Source organism: Mercurialis annua, linkage group LG2, assembly GCF_937616625.2.
Source record: "Mercurialis annua linkage group LG2, ddMerAnnu1.2, whole genome shotgun sequence".
Taxonomy (NCBI): domain Eukaryota; kingdom Viridiplantae; phylum Streptophyta; class Magnoliopsida; order Malpighiales; family Euphorbiaceae; genus Mercurialis; species Mercurialis annua.
Genome location: NC_065571.1, coordinates 11,100,482 through 11,121,574, shown reverse-complemented (window position 1 = coordinate 11,121,574; position 21,093 = coordinate 11,100,482). Strand labels below are relative to the sequence as shown.

General features: G+C 33.1%; 2 protein-coding genes and 1 long non-coding RNA gene across 4 annotated transcripts; 1 reads left to right on the top strand and 2 right to left on the bottom strand.

Moving 5' to 3' along the window:
• Positions 1–4,287: 4,287 nt before the first annotated feature.
• LOC126669274 (uncharacterized) lies at positions 4,288–12,043 on the bottom strand. The gene is made up of 12 exons (XM_050362706.2): positions 10,614–12,043; positions 10,233–10,525; positions 9,674–9,884; positions 9,273–9,510; positions 9,039–9,189; positions 8,661–8,963; positions 6,245–7,562; positions 5,881–6,158; positions 5,400–5,610; positions 5,071–5,308; positions 4,838–4,988; positions 4,288–4,739 (listed from the first exon to the last, which is right to left on the bottom strand). The coding sequence occupies exons 1-12, from the start codon at positions 11,905–11,907 to the stop codon at positions 4,434–4,436; spliced, it is 4,992 nt and encodes a 1,663-aa protein (XP_050218663.2). The 5' UTR covers positions 11,908–12,043; the 3' UTR covers positions 4,288–4,433.
• Positions 12,044–15,047: 3,004 nt separating this feature from the next.
• LOC126669287 (uncharacterized) lies at positions 15,048–20,656 on the top strand. 2 transcript variants are annotated; one of them, XR_008790064.1, is made up of 3 exons: positions 15,048–15,538; positions 17,280–17,364; positions 17,477–20,656. It is a non-coding gene; the product is annotated as an uncharacterized LOC126669287 (long non-coding RNA). The 2 variants fall into 2 exon arrangements; XR_008790063.1 differs by having other exon boundaries at positions 15,059–15,538; positions 17,284–17,364.
• On the bottom strand, positions 15,716–18,902 carry LOC130014637 (G-type lectin S-receptor-like serine/threonine-protein kinase At4g27290). The gene is made up of 6 exons (XM_050362704.2): positions 17,654–18,902; positions 17,273–17,565; positions 16,706–16,916; positions 16,338–16,575; positions 16,106–16,256; positions 15,716–16,012 (listed from the first exon to the last, which is right to left on the bottom strand). Exons 1-6 carry the CDS (start codon positions 18,900–18,902, stop codon positions 15,716–15,718), a joined length of 2,439 nt encoding a protein of 812 aa, XP_050218661.2.
• Positions 20,657–21,093: the final 437 nt, after the last annotated feature.

The following is a 21,093-nucleotide window of genomic DNA, read 5'->3' as shown; positions in this document are numbered from 1 at the left end:
TTATAAAATGTGTTGGTGGGATTTTGATTTGGCCGAATGTATATTTTCAATAGTGCATATTTAATTTGTGAAAATTTGTTAATGGGTATTTGTTGAAATTATATGTATGGGATTTACATGTTAAATTTGAATGATATTGGTATAAAATATGCTAGATAAATTGAGTTGTTAGTAAATTGCATGAAATGGTGTAAGTATATGCTTAGCATGCAAATATTTAAAAATGTGTTTGATTAATAAATTGTTGGTGGCCGAATAAATGAAAAATAAAAATAAATAATTTTTATTGTTTAGATGGCATGATTATTTGATGATTAAATGAAATTAAGATTATATTTACATGTTATGTGGATTAAATGTTTGAAATACTAAATTTTGGCTAGAAGCCGAATTAGTTCATGATTTAAAAGAAATTGTACTTTTTAAATTTCTTGATTAAATGTTGAGTTAATAAGCATGCCATAGAAATGTTTGGTGGTTGAAAATTTTGATATATATATATTGATTTGGTGTGTTGGCCGAATGGTTTGATAAATGGTAGAAAAGATTATTTGGTGAATGATTGTTTAAATTGTTAATGATGTGATTAGTGTTGTAATATTTAATCAAGTGTGATTAAATATTTTTGGTAGAGTTAAATTTCATTCTATTTGAAATTGATTGGCTAAATTTTGGTATAGGTGGTAGAGAGTGGGGTGGTGGTCGGCGAACCACTACCGGCCGGTAAACGGAGCATGGTGTCTCTGTTTAACCGAGCCAAGATTTGGTCGGGTTGAAACCGAACCAATATGGACCGGGGCCAAGTGGGGCCAAAACCGTAAATTAGATCCCGGACTTAGAACTTTGCACTTTTATTTAGACTTGATTAAATAATTTGGACCCAAAGTTAAAAATTAAAAGGTAAGTAATAAATTAAAAAAAAAATGGATCAAAAGGACTAAAATGGAAGATTTGAAGGTATAAGGACTAGTATGTCCTAAATGGATTTTTGGTGGACTTAAAAGGTAAGTAGAACCTTGGATTTGTTTAATTAAAAGTTTTTAAGATTTTAAACTTTTAATTTGGGCTTGGACCCAAAAGATTTGTATTTTTTTTAAATGGGTTAGAATTAATTAGTTAGACATAAACTAATTAATGTTTTATTTAATTAAAGTTGGAAAATTTTAATTAAAGGATGTATATATGTATATTTTATTTTTATAAAAGAGGATTTTGAAATAAGAGTATTTTGGAATATGGAAATTAATAAGGTCCGAATATATTTTTTAAAATATGGGAATTTTTCCGAAAGGGTAAAATGGTAAAATTTACCTAAGGATTTAGAATGGACCAAATTATGAAATTTAATTGGATTTCTAAGATTGAACCCGATACGTACTGTGTGTACGGGCCACGATGTCGATCGTGATGATTAGTGGGAAATGTTTTGATTATCAAACGTTTATAGAATTGACGAAAGGTCAATCTCGGAATGTGATGCATTCACGGGGCGATGAATGAATAATCGCCGAGGAGCTAAATGTGGATTAGCGTGCGTAAATATTTGTGGAACGACAGTCTGTGAGTTTGCATTATTACATGCATACATTAAAGTAATAAAATTACTATTATTACTTTAATGTGGAAAATTAATATCGTAAAGCATTTTAAATATATCGTATATTTATTTTGAGTAAATAAAATTATTATGGAATGAGTCTATGAAACGTGCCATCCTATTTGGGCTATAATAGGACTATGTGATCACTAGTTATTGCATGCATATTTACTTTTATGTAAAGAGGATGTGGAAATCTAGACGACGGTCTAGAAGTCTGAGACGACGGTCCAGACATTGCGGGAGAGCTTCTAAGACGACGGTCTAGAACCCCGAACAAGTTAACGGTAACAGAACGATAGAGTTCGGCCGATTGATTTAAGGACTAACGGCGTCATGGAACATTAAATGTTATCGGTCGTTGAGTACATGAGAAAAGTTAGGAACAGTCTAAAGAAAGGTTTAGAACTGTAAAGGATAGTGGAAAATAAACTAGAGTCGAGTGAATGTACGGATTCAGCCGACTAGTTTATTAATCTAAGTCTAAAAGGAGACTTAGAGGAAAATGGATTAGAAATAGCATTTCATTTAAAAGCTTTACGTTTCTGTGATTGAACCGGTAGTAAATATTTAAATATATCTATTTTATAACGTGTTTAAATATTTAATGTGTGTTTGTAAGATGTCAACTCGCCAGTTAATCTGACCCCGTTGTTGTACCAATTTTTTTTCAGGTACGTAGACTGTCATTTTGGCGAGACTTCATTTCCTTGTTTCATGAAGTCTCTATTTTGGGCGTAGTGGCATTGTAAATATTTTTCTATCTTAGCGCTGCAGTAGAACTGTCTAGACGGACGTACTTTAACATGCCTTATTTTGCGATGAACTGCCACGTTATAACTCTGTTTAATTTTCATCGCTTTAATATTATGTATATGTATGCATGCTTGTTATTGGTTATTTTGCGATGCCTCTCGGGTATTTGAGACACCGAGATAAATGTGGAAAACAGTAATGAAACTGTTGGCATCGAGACGAAATGTCTATGTGGGCCCAACGTGGCATAAATGTGATTTGCATGTCTTACCCTAAAAACGTTTTGGAAAAGGGTTATGAAAATTGACATGTTGTGAAAATGGAAAAGAGGTCCCGTGAAATGGTTGACCTAATGTTTATGTTTCGGAATTGAAAATGTATGATTTTATTCCGCGAAAAATTTATAGTGAATTTCGAAACAAATTTATATGAGAAAACTTTTGTAAGAAAAGTTAAATTGTTTTTAATGGGAAAAAATGGATTTTATTTTAAGGCTTGCTACGGGTTTCGGAGCAACCACTCCCATTCCCTAGCGCCGGTCTCGATCCGGGAATCGGGTCGTGACATGGACAAATTTAAATAAGTCATATAACTTAAAAATATTCAAATAAATTCTAAATAAAAGAGTTCAATTTGATGAAATAGAGTGTTATTGAAAGTCAAAAATACGAGATAGGATAAAATTGGCCGTTTTACAAAGTCGGGATTCTATTGAAAGTCAAAAATACAAAATAGAGTAAAATTGACCGTCTTACAAAGTCGGGGTGCTATTAAAAAAAAGATCGGTAGTTTTTCAGCCTATTAGCCCAAAAGAAAATGTACTTAAGTGATTAATTTTGAAGTCTAATTTTAAAAATGTTAAGAGTATGTTTATATACGAGTTTTAAAAGATGATGGATGATAGGCTTCCCTCTAAAGTGTATTTATTTTTGAGGAAATTACGCCATTTACCAAAAAAAATAAAAAAAATTACAAAACTACATATTGACTTTTTTCATTTATAAAAATCTTAATAATATTTACAAAAGTACAAAAAAATAAAAAATAATATCAAACATACGGTGTATACTGTGGGTATAATGTCATTATACTAATAAACTAACATTATATCAATATTATATCAATATTATACCAAAATTATACATACTGAGATTTTATTAATATTAAATAAAAATTTACCAAAATTATATCAAATCGTTTACTAAAAATTAAGCTAATATACCAAAATTATACCAACAGTATACCAAGAGTGTACACATCAAAATATACTAAAATTTTATTATTGCATCAACATTACACCACATCGCATACTAAATATTAGCCTAACAATATACTAAAATTATACCAATAATATACAAATTCTCTTATTCATTACCAACTATAGTGAAAAATACATATAAAAAAAATATACATGTTATCAACTAGAAAATATATATAAAAATTTATAATCGATATACCAAAAATATACTGAAATTATACCAATAATAAACCAAATATTATTTTTAAATTATCTGATTTATAGTTTTAATATTCCAAAATTATACCGACATTATACAAATCGTACTTTTGTAATTAATTTTCATTTTTTGGTACTTTTGTAATTAATTTTAAATCAGTTGTATTTTTATAAATAAAAAAAATTTACAGGTACTTCTGTAAATATTTTTTAAATTTTAGGTACTTTTGTCATCGTCCCTTTATTTTTTTTCCCATGGTCAACTTATAGCAACCAACTTTACTCAAACAAGCACGATGTCTATTCCCCTTAATACCACAGACGCAGTTAACATTTTATTGCAGTTGCTATAAGGTTAGTATTAAATGAAAAAATGAACTACAAATATACCTTTGTTATTGGATTTAATAATTTCATTTTAACTATTTTTTAAATTGCCCAGGTGGAATTATGACAAAATTTGTCTTTAAAAATCGTGTAGAAAATTACAGTAATACTCTATAAGATCCAACATTTAGCATAACTGTTGCAGATTTTTACAAAAATGGTTGATTCTAATCTTAAATTTATACAAAGATATTTTCATTTTACACACACTTACTTCGCACCTCCCATAGGCAACTATCATCGAGCATCAATCAATGCAAGTGTGAGTTCATTCACAGAATTTAAATTTTGTTTGCTGGAGGCTGATTCTCCTTCAAACAATTTCCTCTCCGTGAAAAATCCGGGTTCTTTAGGTTCGGGCAACGGACCTTCACTGCTCAACATTAGAACCACTGAGGACATGTTTGGTCTGTCTTCTGGATTATGTTGTACACATAATAGACCAACATGCATTGTTCTTAATACTTCTGATAGGCTGCAAGTTTCCATTGTTGAATCGTCGATAAGCTCTAAATATCTTCCTTCTTTGAACAGCTTCCATGCCTGCAAAAATTGTTTATCATTTTAAAACTTATTAAGGCCAACAGTAGCATAAATGTATATATAGAGATTGAAGATTTAAGTACCCATGTAAAGCTTACGTGTCCGAGAAGGTTAAGTTGATGGTCTGGGTGAGTAAATCCTCTGTTTCTCTGTCCACTAATTATCTCCAACACCAGAGCACCAAAGCTAAATACATCAGACTTTATTGAGAATAATCCGTCGATTGCATACTCTGGTGACATATACCCACTGCACAATCCAGTCAAATTAATTAGTGTTTGTTCAAGATATATAGTATGACATTTCTTGATAAAAAGCAAACAAAACTTACTATGTTCCGACTACTCGTGTTGTGTTTGCAGCGGTTTCATTACCCCCGAAAATTCTAGCCATGCCAAAATCCGAGATTTTCGGATTCATCTCTTTGTCGAGTAGGATATTACTTAATTTGAGGTCTCTATGAATAATTCTCAGCCTAGAGTCTTGATGAAGATAGAGAAGTCCTCTCGATATACCCATGATAATATGGAACCTCACATTCCAGTCTAGATGCTTGCCTTGGTTATCATCTGTTAAAATTACATAAAGAGATTTATATTACTAAGATAATATAAACGCAAGTAAAAAGAAGGGACAGAATAAATTTATATTAATTCTAACCAAATATATAGTAGTCGAGGCTTTTATTAGGCATGTATTCATAGATCAACATTCTTTCATCTAGATAAATGCAATATCCGAGTAGTTTGACTAGGTTCCGATGCTGAAGCTTAGCAATGCATTTAAGTTCATTCATGAATTCATGAAGCCCTTGTCTAGATTCCTTGGACAGCCTCTTCACAGCAACTTCTTGTCCATCCCTTAGTATGCCCTGAAAAAATATATAGAAAGCATAGTGTTAGATGAAAGATGTGAATGATGTATTCAATGCTGAAATTAACTAAATTCATATTTATCGAGTCTAAGCAGCATGCCTAAAGACAATGAAAAAAATCTGAATCCAAAACATAAAAAAAACAAATCATTAATGGATGGAAAATATCTTTAGCAGTCCGAAAAATGCCTGAACTCATATATATGTAGCTTTCTGAATTAGTTTACACTTCATTTTTCCTCATGGTTAAATGTCTAGTTAAGTTACCTTGTAGACAGGTCCGAAGCCGCCCTTGCCAAGCATACCATCGAATGAGAAATTATTGGTAGCTCGAGCCACTACGATAAAATCAAAATGAGGTAGCTCTAGATCCTCCTCATGGTTGTCAATAGAGTAGTTTTCCCACTTACTTTGTGCATTTTTATTCTGCTTTCTCCTTTTATTTCTTATGAACAAGCATACACACAAGATAAGCAGAAAACATCCTGCTGATGTTAGTAGGGTTGCCATGAGCACCCAACGTTTTTTGAATCCCGCGATCTCATCTGAAAGTAGAAACACCACGGGTCAATCATGTGAAGAAATTTTTCGATGAAATAGTTAAATTTTCCAATCTTAATTGTTTCATTACCTAATTCAGAAAAAGCCACCCTAATGAAGAGATCTTGCCCACCATCTTCATTATATTGTTTGATATCAATAAGGTCTCCGAACCAAAAGTAGCATCCTCTTCCGGTTACGATATTCGAACTGGCGTAGGCCATACAGGAACAATTTTTCAAGCACAACATGTCACATTCCTTTATGGTCAAGCTTGAATTGGTTGAATAATTTAGCATATCAGGCAATTTAAGATTTGAATACTTTATGAACCCATCTCCTCTCTGGCAATCTAATGGCGTCCGTCGAACACACCCGCTGGACCAATCTGTTGCATTCCGGTTACTTTCTAAATTCGGCACGAATCTATTCAAACATGAACATAGAACATCTTTAGATAGGGACAAATCTGTTGTATTGTTGATGTCACAGCTTGCCTGAGCACCACATAGATCATAAGTGTCACATCTAACTCTTGGTGCATAGGAGATCTCATGCCATAGCTGGGTCCGATCTATCCACACATACCGATTATTGACACCATTCTCATTCAAAACAAGTCTTGAAAAAACGGATTTGTTAACAAGGTCAAAAGTATAATAGCTCTCATTTTCACTGATAACCATTGTGTAGTAATAAACTGGATTTGGTTTCAAGAAAGGCAAACCACTTTGGCTAATGCCATTCCATGGTCCCGATCTAAATATGATTACTGAATCCTTTGCAATAACCATCTGTAAACCAGAGGAATCCGGATGAAATGAATACTCGCCTTTAGAAGGATCATCTATGCTCTTCCATGAAGTTGCATGAACTTCAACTCCTCCAGCGAGTCTTCCGATTTTCATTCCGGGCATAACTGTTTTGTCAGGATGATGAAAACTTTGCCACAAGTAATTTTCCGGGTCGACGTCGTTTTCGTCTCTAATAACGAAATTTCCTGAGTCCAGAAGCTGTGCAATAGGATTCTGCACAGGTCTTGATGTATTAGCAGACCATACGGTCAAGTTTTCTTGATTCAGAAGAATAAGACTTCCTCTGTTATCAAAATGCAGTAATCCTGATGAATTCGTAAGCGAAATTTCTCTATTGGCAACCCAGACAACAGTTCCCTCAGAAATCTTTTTGAACCATACACCCAAATATCTATTAGAATTGATGCTGAAAAATCCTAATTCAAAGGAGCCACCAGCTGAAATTATAGTCTCACCACCATCACTAATAGACTGAGTTGCAGAGATTGTGTCAATGGCTTGGGCTGTTGTGAAGATAGAAGTTAAAGAGAGGCAGAAGAGGAGAATGTTTAAGATTTCCATTGATGAATTATGATTGTCATGGCGGTGTTGCAGCTGTTATTTGATTGCATTTTGGTACGTCGCTAAAGACTTGACTGACTCTAAAGTCATCAGACTTGGAATGTGTGGTTTGTAAGGAAAAGGATATATATTCTGATTATCATTTGATCGAAAACTTGGCGTGTTAAAAGGGTAGTATTATGATTAGTTTCATGGACCATCAACTTGTTTCAAAAATAATTAAATGTGCTCTCGAATATTGTGTGAATAGTGTGATCCTTGAAGACTATAAAAACTCTAAAGTTATTGTAAAAAAATATATTTTAAAAGATTTTGGGCACATTTTTTAAATTTAACCTCAAAAATATTTTTTTTTCTTCTTTCTTTTGGCATTTAACATTTCTTTATGCTATTTGTCCCCGTAATCGATTTCCGGCCAACATTCATTATTCGGTGTTGTTTCTTTCATTAAAAATTGCCAGAGATGATATCCGTTGATGAAGAAGAATAATATTGGCCCTGAAATATCAAAAATAGAAAGTTGAGTCCTTTCATACGAAATTTTAAAGATGTGTTTAAATCGTTAAAAAGGTAAAAGATGAGCAAAAACGATGCATTTTAAGTTTTTTCAAAGACAATAATTTCCGTTGTAATATAATCATAACCGAGTGAGTTTTTTTTAATGAAAATTAACTTAATTTTTTTGATAATGTGTGAATAATTCAGTAAACCAGTTTAATATCCCTTGTTTTACCTTATTTGCTCTTTTTTTTTTCTTTCTCAAGTCAACTTATAGCAAACCAACTTTACACAGACCAGCACGACGTCAGTTCCTCCTGATACCAAATTCGCAGTTGACGCTTCTGTTTCAATGATTGGTTAGAAAATTTATTCAAGATTTCAACATGGGTTTGCAGTTGCTCTTAAGGTTAGTCTTTTAGACTATTCAAAAGTAGAACTTTAGCTAATGTTATAGAATTTAATATTGCACCTCAACTATATGTTAAAATGCCTATTCAAAATTTCAAATACAATATTGTTCAAATTTTGTAATTTGAACAATTACAAAATTTGTCTCAAAAAAGTGTGAAGTGGCTGATTCTAATCTTAAATTTCTACATAGTTATTTTCCTTTTGCATAGGCAACTTTCATCGAGCATCGATTAAAGTAATTGTGAGTTCATTTACAGAATTTAAATTTTGTTTGGTGGAGGGTGATTCCCCTTCAAATAATTTCCTATCCGTGAAAAAGCCTGGTTCTTTAGGTTCAGGCAATGGACCTTCACTGCTCAACATTAGAACCACTAATGACATGTTTGGTCTGTCTTCAGGATTATGCTGTACACATAATAGTCCAACATGCATTGCTCTTACTACTTCTGACAGATTGCAAGTTTCCGTCGCCGAAGCGTCGATAAGCTCTAGATATCTTCCTTCTTTGAACAGCTTCCATGCCTGCAAAATTATTGATCATTTAAGTATAATAATATATATAAAAAATGAAGATTTAAGTACCCGTATAAAGCTTACGTGTCCAACAAGGTTAAGTTCGTGGTCTGGATGAGTAAATCCTCTGTTTCTCTGTCCACTGATTATCTCCAACACCAGAACACCATAGCTAAATACATCAGATTTCATTGAGAATAGGCCATCAATAGCATACTCTGGTGACATATAACCGCTGCATAATTCAATCAAATGAATTAGTGTGACGTTTCTTGCATTATCCTTCTTTTGTTTTGAAAGAAAGAAAACAAAACTTACTATGTTCCGACTACTCGTTTTGTGTTTGCAGCAGTTTCATTACCCCCAAAAATTCTAGCCATGCCAAAATCTGAGATTTTTGGGTTCAACTCTTTATCTAGTAGGATATTACTTAATTTGAGATCTCTATGAATAATTCTCAGTCTAGAGTCTTGATGGAGATAGAGAAGTCCTCTTGATATCCCGACGATGATACGGAACCTCACATTCCAGTCTAGAAGCTTGCTTTGGTTATCATCTGTTAAAATACATCCACAGATTAATATCGGTGTCTGCTGATCGCATAATTCACTATATCTATGACTTCAAGTAATAGAAGCTATGAATCTATAATGTATTTGTTATTCTATATACGTCAGAAAAATTCTGTGAAAAATGCATCGAGGTGTATGGATTCTAACCAAATATATAGCAGTCGAGGCTTTTATTAGGCATGTATTCATAGATCAACATTCTTTCATCTTGATAAATGCAGTATCCAAGTAGCTTGACTAGGTTCCGATGCTGAAGTTTAGCAATGCATTTAAGTTCATTCATGAATTCATGAAGCCCTTGTCTAGATTCCTTGGACAGCCTCTTCACAGCAACTTCTTGTCCATCTCTTAGGATGCCCTGAAAAAATATAGGAAAATGAAGTTTTAGATGAAAGATGGGAATGATGTACTTGAGTAGAGTTTCTTTCTGCACAGAAATGCCTATAATTGTATTCAACGCTGAAATCAACTAACTTTACATTTATCGAGTCTAAACAGTATCCCTAAACACAATAGAAAAAAATCTGAATCAAAAACATTAAAAAGAAATCATTAATGAATGAAATAAATCTTCAACAGTCCAAAAATGCCTTAACTCATATGTAGATTTCTGAAATTAGTTATGATCCTGAACTTACGATCCATTCAAAAGTTATAGCCCATTAAATATCATTCTTCTACATCATTAGATGTCTAGTTTAATTACCTTGTAGACAGGTCCGAATCCGCCCTCTCCAAGCATACCATTGAATGAGAAGTTATTGGTAGCTCGAGCCACTACAATGAAGTCAAAATGAGGTAGCTCTAGATCCTCGTCATGGTTGTCAATAGAGTAGCTTTCGTCTGCATTGTTTTCCCACTTACTTTGTGCATTTTTCTTCTGGTTTCTCCTTTTATTCTTTATGAACAAGCATATACACAAGATAAGTAGAAAACATCCTGCTGATGATACTAAGGTCGCTACGAGCACCCTACGTTTTTTCGAACTCGAGCTCTCATCTGAAAGTAGAAACGACTTGAGTCAATGAAGTGAAAAAAAAAATCGATGAAAGAGTTAAAGTTTGCAATCATGATTGTGTGTGATTACCTAATTCTGAAAACGCCATCCTAATGAAAAGATCTTGTCCGCCATCTTCGTTAAATTGTTTGATATCAATGAGGTCTCCGAACCAAAAGTAGCATCCTCTTCTGGTTACGATATTTGAACTGGCGTAGGCCACACAGGAACAATCTTTCAAGCAGAATACATCACACTCCTCCATGGTCAAATTTGAATTGGTTGAATAATTTAGCATATCAGGTAATTTTAGGTTTGAATATTTTATGAACACATCTCCTCTCGTGCAATTTAATGGTTTCCGTCGAATGCATCCGTCGGACCAGTCTGCTGCATTCCAATTATTTTCTAATTTTGGCACAAATCTATTCAGACATGAACATAGAGGTGTATTGGTGATATCACAACTGCCATCAGCACCGCATATGTCGTAACTATCACAATTATCTGCTGGTGCAGATGAGATACGCTGCCACTGCTGCGTTCGGTCTATCCATGCATACCGGTTTAAGACACCATTTTCATTCAAGACAACGCGCGTAAATACTGATTTGTTAACCAGCTCAAAAGTATAATAAGTCTCGTTTTCGCTCATAACAAACGAATAATTAAAGATCGTATTTGGTTTTAAGAAAGGCAATCCGCTTTGACCGATACCATTCCATGGTCCTGATCGACCTGTGATAACTGATTTACTCGCAATAATCATCTGTAAACCAGAGGAATCAAGCTGATAAATGAATTCACCTTCAGAAGGATCATCTATGCTCTTCCATGAAGTTGCATGAACTACAACGCCTCCGGCCAGTCTTCCGATTTTCATTCCAGGCATAAATGTTCTGTCAGGATGATGAAAACTTTGCCACAAGTAATTTTCTGGGTCGACGTCCATTTCGTCTCTAATAACGAAATTTCCGGAATCCAGAAGCTGTGCGACAGGGTTATGCACAGCTCTTGAAGAATTAGCAGACCATATGCTCAAGTTTTCCTGATTCAGAAGAATAAGACCTCCTCTGTCATCAAATTGAAGTAATCCAGATGAATTCGAAAGCGGAATTTCTCTGTTGGCAACCCAGACAACAGTTCCCTGAGAAATCTTTTTGAACCATACACCCAAATATCTATTAGATTTGATGCTGAAAAATCCCAATTCAAAGGAGCCATCAGCTGAAACTACGGTCTGACCACCATCTCTAATAGACTGAGTTGCAGATATTGTGTCAATGGCTTTTGATGTTGTGAAGACAGAAGTGAAAGAGAAGGAGAAGAGGAGAATGATTAAAATTTCCATTGGTGAGCTCTGATTGTCATGGCGGTGTTGCATTTTTTATTTGAATGCATTTTGGTATGTGGCTGAAGACTTGACTCTAAAGTTTGACTTCGAATGTTATGTGTTTAAACTGAAATCCATGTCACAAGCAATTGGTTTTTTAAATAAATAGAAACCAAAATTGTGTTATTTCATCTATCGTTACACAACACCAAGAGTATCAAGTTTTCCTATTTTTATTGGACAAATGGAAATGTTTATAACCAATGAACCGAACCATTTATATATTCAATATACTAGGTCGATGCCCGCTCGTTGCGCGGGTGAAATTGAATAGTTTTTAAATATTTAAACTAAATTTAAATAAATTTAATATTTTTATTAATAACTTACTCCGATTTTTAATTTGCATTCATTTAATTAATTTAACTCTTTAATATCAATTAGTTTTTTATATGTTTTTAATGTATAATATAGGTAAATTTAGTAATTAACTTAAAATAGTCGTATTTAATAATTTATAAAACTCTTCAAATTTCTAGCCATACATATTTAAAATTATATTAATTAAAATTTAATTGGTTCAATTTTAAATTAAATTTTAAAAATCATTTCTATAGCTTACAATAACTTACAACAAATTAAATTATAACTTATTAATATTAATTGAACTTTTAATTTATTAATATGATATAACATTATTATAAATTACCGATGAAATTTCACAAAAACATTCATATAAAACTAATCTATAAATATTATTATTACATTAAAATTTTATAATTATTAAAAAATGTTATTGATTAAATTTTTAAAAGCTCTTCATATTAAATGATTATTTTTTTGATAATTGGATGACACTAAATTATTTATATACATTAATTATTTATTAAAAAAATTATTGATAAATGTTTTCAAATTTATTGAATTAGTTGAATAATTTAGCATATCAGGCAATTTTAGGTTTGAATATTTTAAATTTATTGGTAATGTATGTCACAGGAGCCGCAAATTTCTATGAAATTTTACACTTGGTCGTTGTTGATGAAGAAGTATGAACCTTTCCATGACAAAATATAAAACCTATTTTTCAACTGGGTGGAGCCAAAATATATAATTGAAAGAGAAATTGTATCAGTTTACCGTAATTTCACCGGCACTCTACTAGACATATACCCATGTGGATCATATTAGTTTCTTCGGGTTTTTGATATTTGGGTGCCTCAAAGGCACCCAAAATTACAGATCAGTGCCTCTTTCGGATTTAATTCCGAAAGAGTGCCTGGTCCCACGTGGTCCGCATTCTAGGAATGCGGAACATGCAGAGATTACCGTTGGGAGCTGACAGCTCCCAACGGTAATAAATGTGTTCCGCATTCTTAGAATGCGGAACACATTTAATGCTCTGCCTATAAATTCAGCCCCACACACCATAAGACATACAAAAAAAAGAAAAATCTCACAAAAATCTAAGGAGCGAAATAGAATAGTTCGAGTGAGTCGGTTATTATTTCGGAGGACGGAAAAAATTTTGGATCGAGGTGTTTTTATTTCGGAGCTAAACAGAGATATATTTTGGAGCTAAGGAGTTATATTTTTTATTCGATACTAATTATTTTGGAGGACTACAAGAGGTTAGTACGTTTAATTTTTCATTTATTGCTTTAAATAATTTTAGTGTTAGTAAATATTAGAAATGCATATATAAATTTAATTATAATGTAGGAAAATGTTAGATTTTAATTATAATTTAGAATGCATGTAGAAATTTACTTATAATGTAGAAAATTATTATTAGCTATTAATTATAATTTAGAAATATATGTGTAATATAAAAAAATTAGATAATATTTATAATTGTTTTAATTATTAATATTGTTGTTGTTAAAAATTATTGTAGTTTACAAAAATATTGTTAATTGTTAAAAAAATTAGGCCTCAATATTAGGATATGTTTAATTTAATTTTATAATATTTGAAAAAAAATATTAGAAATAAAGTAATAGTAATTCGATTGATATGTTAAAGCTATAAATTTAAGATTTCCATTTTAAATATAACGGTGACATGTTTGCTGTTTATTAATTAGAAATGACGAGTCGAAATATATCTTTGTTGATATGGTGTGATGGCCGTATTGTGAGTTCTCCGTGTGGAATAGAATACCACAGGGGTCGTCCGGTTAATATGGCGCTTAGCGAGAGAATGAGTTTCGAAGAATTACAAAATATTTGTAGAAGAGCAGTTTCTACCGACGGGGAAGTAGAAATTTCAAAAATCTACTTTCGGCTGTTAAAATCATTAGTTAATATCGTCTGTTAATATCGTCTGTTAAAATCATTAGTTAAATAAAATAAAATTATTTTATATTTTAGTTTATAATTATTTAAATAATTTTTTATTTTTTAAAAATTAATAATCAGCAATGATTGGGCATTTTAGTGCCCAATCATTGCTGCCCCAATGATTGGGGAGACAAAACTGTCTCCCCAATCATTGGGGAAGCGTGTTCCGCATTCCTAGAATGCGGAACACGCTTTAATCAGCTGATTATTAATTAATCAGCTGATTAACCGGTTCCGCATTCTAGGAATGCGGAACACCACCTGTTCCGCATTCCTAGAATGCGGAACCGGTGGTCCCAGGCACTCTTCTGGAATTAATTCCAGAAGAGGCACAAGACTGAAATTTTGGGTGCCTTTGAGGCACCCAAATATCAAAAACCCAGTTTCTTCTGCTTATATTTATGGCAAAATTGACTATCATATTCCTCTACTATCACTTTTTATTATTTTGAAACACTTTTACAACTTATTTTGTTTATAAGCATAATCATTTGGAAAATTTATGAACCGGGACTAGATACCATCATTATATAATTAATATTATCAACTTTGATCGGCATTACCATGTGAGACAACAAACCTGTCAATACATATTTCACGTCGTTAATGGTTAATAAAAGAATTTACATTATAAGGACCAACTAAAATAAAAAATAATATTTCATGAACTTAATTAATAGTATATAAACTTAAAACTACAGTATAATTAAATGTTTTATATTTTGGCAAAATAACCTTTTGTTTATCAAATATACCACGATTTTTAGAATTTGTCACTTTAATCCATCATGTTTAAATATATGCCAAATAATACATGACTCATTTGAAGTTGACATGGCACGAGGTTATATACGCTATGTAGGATAAATTTTATATATATAGACGGACGATATTGCGTCACATCATATCTCAAACCGACTCATGCATATATTTAGCAAAGATCAAAAGGTAATAAAATTGGCAAAATCAAAAGATCGTAGTATGTTTAGTAAAAAAATTAAAATTATGGTTAAATAAGTTCATTTTTCCTTGTATTTTTAGTTTTATACAAAAGTTTATTAGTTTTTTTTAGGGAAAAGTTTATTAGTTTATAGATTATAAATGATTATAAAGAATAGAAAAATTATTTTTGAAAATTTTAAAATAACAATATAATTTATCAAAGTTAGATATAATTAAATGATTTAAATACATTCCAAAATTTCAGCGGCGGTCATCCTCTATTTCCGCGGCAACCGGATGGTTCGTCCGAAAAAAAACGGACATTTGTGTTTCAATGATTGGTTACAAAAGCTATTGAAGATCGGTTTGAAGTTGGTGTTGGGCGATTTAAATGAAAGGTAAGTCTTTGATTTAATGTTGCACTTAAACTATTTGTTAAAATGCCTATGTGAAACAATGCTAAAATTTGTCTTAAAAAAGTGTGTACATAATTTCAGTTGTTGCAGACTTTTACAAAAATGGTCGACTCACTCTGATCTTATATTTCCATTATCATACACTTATTTAGGCAACTTTCATCGAACATCGATCGTTGTAATTGTGAGTTCATTAACAGAATCATGCGTTTGGGGTGATTCTCCTTCAAACAGTTTCCTTTCTGCGAAAAATCCGGGTTCTTTAGGCTCACGCAATGGACCTTCACTACTCAACATTAGAACCACCGATGACATGTTTGGTCTATCTTCTGGATTATGTTGTACACATAATAGACCAACATGCATTGCTCTTAACACTTCTGATAGATTGCAAATTTCCGTTACTAATTCATCGATAAGCTCGAGCTGTCTTCCTTCTTTGAACAGCTTCCATGTCTGCAAAATAATTAACCTTTTTCTTAATGTCTAGGTACAGCAAGCTTAAGTATATAGAAAACTATAAGATTTAAGAACCCTTGTAAAGCTTACGTGTCCAAGAAGGTTAAGTTCGTGGTCTGGATGAGTAAATCCTCTGTTTCTCTGTCCACTGATTATCTCTAACACCAGAACTCCATAGCTAAACACATCGGATTTCATTGAGAATAGGCCATCAAAAGCATACTCTGGTGACATATACCCGCTGCACAATTCAATCAAATGAATTAGGGTAACGTTTCTTGCATTTTTGTTTTGTTTAAAAGAGAAAGCAATAGAAACTTACTATGTCCCAACTACTCGTTTTGTGTTTGCAGCAGTTTCATTACCCCCAAAAATTCTAGCCATGCCAAAATCTGAGATTTTCGGATTCATCTCTTTGTCTAGTAGGATATTACTTAATTTGATGTCTCTATGAATAATTCTCAGTCTAGAGTCTTGATGAAGATATAAAAGTCCCCTCGAAATACCGATGATAATACAGAACCTGACATTCCAGTCTCGAAGCTTGCCTCGGTTATCATCTGTTAAAATAACCTACAAAGATTAATATTACAGAGAACATAACCGCAGGTAAAAAGAAGGGATGGAATTAATTTGGTAGTTCATAAACTTTGGAGAACTTCCATAAAATATGGGTATATTGATTCTAACCGAATATATAGTAGTCCAGGCTTTTATTAGGCATGTATTCATATATCAGCATTCTTTCATCTAGATAAATGCAGTATCCAAGTAGCTTGACTAGGTTCCGGTGCTGAAGTTTAGCGATGCATTTAAGTTCATTCATGAATTCATGAAAACCTTGTCTTGATTCCTTGGACAGCCTCTTCACAGCAACTTCTTGTCCATCTCTTAGCATGCCCTGAAAAGTATAGAAAATAAAGTTTTAGATGAAAGATGGGAATGATGTACTTGGGTAGAATTTCTTCCTGCATAGAAATGCCTATACTTGTATTCAATGCTGAAATTAACTAAATTTATATTTGGCGAGTCTGAGTTGTATGCCTAAAAACAATAGAAAAAAATCTGAATCCAAAACATTAAAACGAAATCATTGATGAATGAATAGATCTTTAACAGTCCGAAAAATGCCTTAACTCATATGTAGATGCATGAATTAGTTTCATTTCATATATGATCCTGAAATTACAATCCAATCAAAAGTTAGAGCCTATTATAGATCATTCTTCCGCATCATTAGACGTCTAGTTAAATTACCTTGTAGACAGGTCCGAAGCCGCCCTCTCCAAGCATACCATCTAATGAGAAGTTATTGGTAGCTCGAGCCACTACGATGAAGTCAAAATGAGGTAGCTCTATATCCTCCTCATGGTTGTCAATAGAGTAGCATTCGTCTGCATTGTTTTCCCACTTACCTTGTGCATTTTTCTTTTGCTTTCTCCTTTGATTCCTTATGAACAGGCATATACACAGAATAAGCAAAAACGTTGCTGCTGATGAAACTAGGGTTGCTACGAGCACCCTACTTTTTTTCAAACTCGAGCTCTCATCTGAAAGTTGAAACGCTATGAGTCAATCAAGTGAAAATAAAATTTTCCATGAAATAATTAAATTTGCCAGTCTTGATTGTGTGATTACCTAATTCAGAAAAGGCCATCCTAATGAAAATATCTTGCCCACCATCTTCTTTAAATTGTTTGATATCAATAAGGTCTCCAAACCAAAAGTAGCATCCTCTTCCAGTTACGACATTCGAACTGGCGTAGGCCATACAGGAACAATCTTTCAAGCAGAACATCTCACATTCCTCCATGGTCAAATTTGAATTGGTTGAATGATTTATCATATCAGGCAACTTAATACTTGAATACTTTATGAACCTGTCTCCTCCTTGACAATATAATGGCGTTCGTCGAACGCAGCCGCCGGACCAATCTGCTGCATACCAGTTATTTTCTAATTTCGGCACAAATCTATTTAGACATGAACATAGAGGTGTATTGGTTATATCACAACTTCCATCAGCACCACATGTGTTGTAAGTATCACAATTATCTGCTGGTACAGATGAGATACGCTGCCACTTCTGCGTCCGGTCTATCCATGCATACCGGTTTAAGACGCCATTTTCATTCAAGACAACCCGCGTAAATACTAATTTGTTAACCAGCTCAAAAGTATAATATGTCTCGTTTTCGTTCATAACAAACGAATAATGAAAGATTGGATTCTTTTTTAAGTAAGGCAATCCGCTCGGACCAATACCATTCCATGGTCTTGATCGACCTATGATAACTGATTTACTCTCAATAATCAGCTGCAAAGCAGAGGAATGAAGCCGATAAATGAATTCACCTTCAGAAGGATCATCTTTGCTCTTCCACGAAGTTGCGTGAACTTCAACGCCTCCGGCCAGTCTTCCAATTTTCATTCCAGGCATAAATGTTCTGTCAGGATGATGAAAACTTTGCCACAAGTAATTTTCCGGGTCGACGTCCGTTTCGTCTCTAATAACGAAATTTCCTGAATCCAGAAGCTGTGCAATAGGAGTCTGCACAGGTCTTGATGTATCGGCAGACCATATGGTGAAGTTTTCTTGATTCAGAAGAATAAGACCTCCTCTGTTATCAAATTGTAGTAATCCTGGTGAATTCGAAAGCGGAATTTGTCTGTTGGCAACCCAAACAACAGTTCCATCAGAAATCTTTTTGAACCACACACCCAAATATCTATAAGAATTGATGCTGAAAAATCCCATTTCAAAGGAGCCATCAGCTGAAACTATAGTGTCACCACCATCTCTAATAGACTGAGTTGCAGACATTGTGTCGAGGGCTGTTACTGATGTTAGAAAGAAGGCGAAGAGGAGAATGATTAAGATTTCCATTGATGTTCTGTGATTGTGATGGTGTTGCACTTGCAGCTGTTATTTGATTACATTTTCGTACGTGATTGACGATTTGACTTTAAAGTTTGACTTCGAATGTGATGTGTTCAAAGGATAATATATTAGTTTCAAAGGAAATTTCTTGCGTCCAAACTCAATTAGAGAAGACATGAAAAACATGAAAAATGACTCTGTGTCTTATTTTAGAAAGGGTATTATTCATTTTTATCACATAAAAAAATCTATGTCGTGTTTTTGTGTGTTTATATGAAGTTTTGATTTCTGTCTTTTTTTAGTTAAAATTAATTAATATAACTCGAAATATAATCATCAATATGGATAAAATAAAAAAGTTTATTTAATTTTTTTAATTTATGTGCAAAAGTCTAACAATTTTTTTTATAAGCTAAATACCTTGCATAGCAAGACAAACAGCAAATAGAAAAACTATTATAATCTTGAGCAGGACGAAGGGAGTATTTTAGAAAGATTAGGAGGATTAGGAAGTAGTTAATTACACTTAAATTATTATAATCTTTTTATGATATCCTTTTAAATTTTTAAAGTAAATCAACATAAATTAATAATTTAAACATCAAAGCCACTATATTTAATGTATATAGTAAGACTATAAAAGCATTTTAATAATTTTATCAATAATTTACGAACAGAAGATCAATTCACCTCCTCAACTTGGCGCGAAATATCAAATGAATCATTCTCGCCGATTTTGGTACAAACAAACTCAAAACTTGCGTTTTTCATTCAAATCAACCCCTCTGACACACAAAAAATTTTAAAAAGAGAATGAGATTACGGTGGCTGGTACGGTCTTCGTTTTTCTACTTTCCTTTTCTTTTTTTGAATTTTGCCTATGCTTTTTGTAACTTGTTTTGCTTGTCTGGTTTTGTTAACCCAACCCAGACAAACTACAAAAAGGCTCAGGGAGACTCCACTCTTTGGCCTTTTCTCTCCTGTTTTGCGTGTGGTTTTCTTCTCTATTTCTCTTATATTTATAGTATCATGTGGTAGTGTATTTATATTTGTCACGTCTTTCTGAATTTTCCTCTTTTTTCGCGCATCGTGCTTCCCTATCCTGATTGCTTTTGACGGTTGAGTTGCCTGTGCCTCTTCAGTTCTGGCGCCACAATAGTTTCGATTACTTTATTGCCATTTATTACTTCTGCATTTTGCCTCTTTTGCCTTTTTTTTTTCTTTGTCTTCCAAGTAAAGCTTATAAATAGTGCACTTCTTTGATATTTCTTTTCTTTACTTTTTTTTGGGATTTCCTCTTCATCTTTCTTCCACTTTCGTTTTCCTTCTTTCATTAGTATGGTCAAAAACATCTTCGAGGCTATGGATGCGGGTATGTTAAATGACGATGAGGTCACCGTTGTATCTAGTCTTCCTTTACTTGATCGACCGCTTACGCCTTTTCTTTCCCATTTGTCGGATAACGAGGATGGACCTTCCGCTTCTATCGGCGATCTTCCTCCTTCAACAACTGATGCTTCAATCAATCAATACATTATTGCACTTCGATCTAGAGCTGGATTTTACATCCGGATGCCAAAAAATGAGCAAAATACTCATAACAAGCAAAGGACTCAATACCAATCTCATCATATGTCAATTTTGTATATGATTCTAACATTTAGAATGCAAGATTAGCTATTTTTACCGTTTTGCTGTGATACTGCCATGGAACTATTTAAACTACCATATTGCCATGATTTTTATGCTTTAATCTTAAATACATGTTTAGAATTTTTTTACTATTTTTATGTACATATTTCGATCATATGTTTTTCCATACCTTTAATTATGTATTTTCGACTATTTTTGCATGATTTTGTGTGTTTCCCAAACCACCAAAAAGGTGCCCCCGACAAGGGATTAGTGGCACTGCCACTAGTTCGTCTGGCGTCAACGTTCTTCGTCTCCAGACCCTCCATATCTTCGATTTAGTTTCCAGTTTGCTTTTGTATTTTTGGGCTTGTTAGAGCTTAGAATTGGGCCTTGTTTGAGCCCACTGACTTATAATAGTTATAGAATTTTATTTAGCTAATTTCCCAATCAGCATCAGTCTGCCACGTAAAATTCAGTGGATTACCACATCACCACGGGCTTTAAAGCCTAAGGCGGCTGAATTTGTTTGAACTCGAAATCAACTTCAATTTGGACCAGCGGA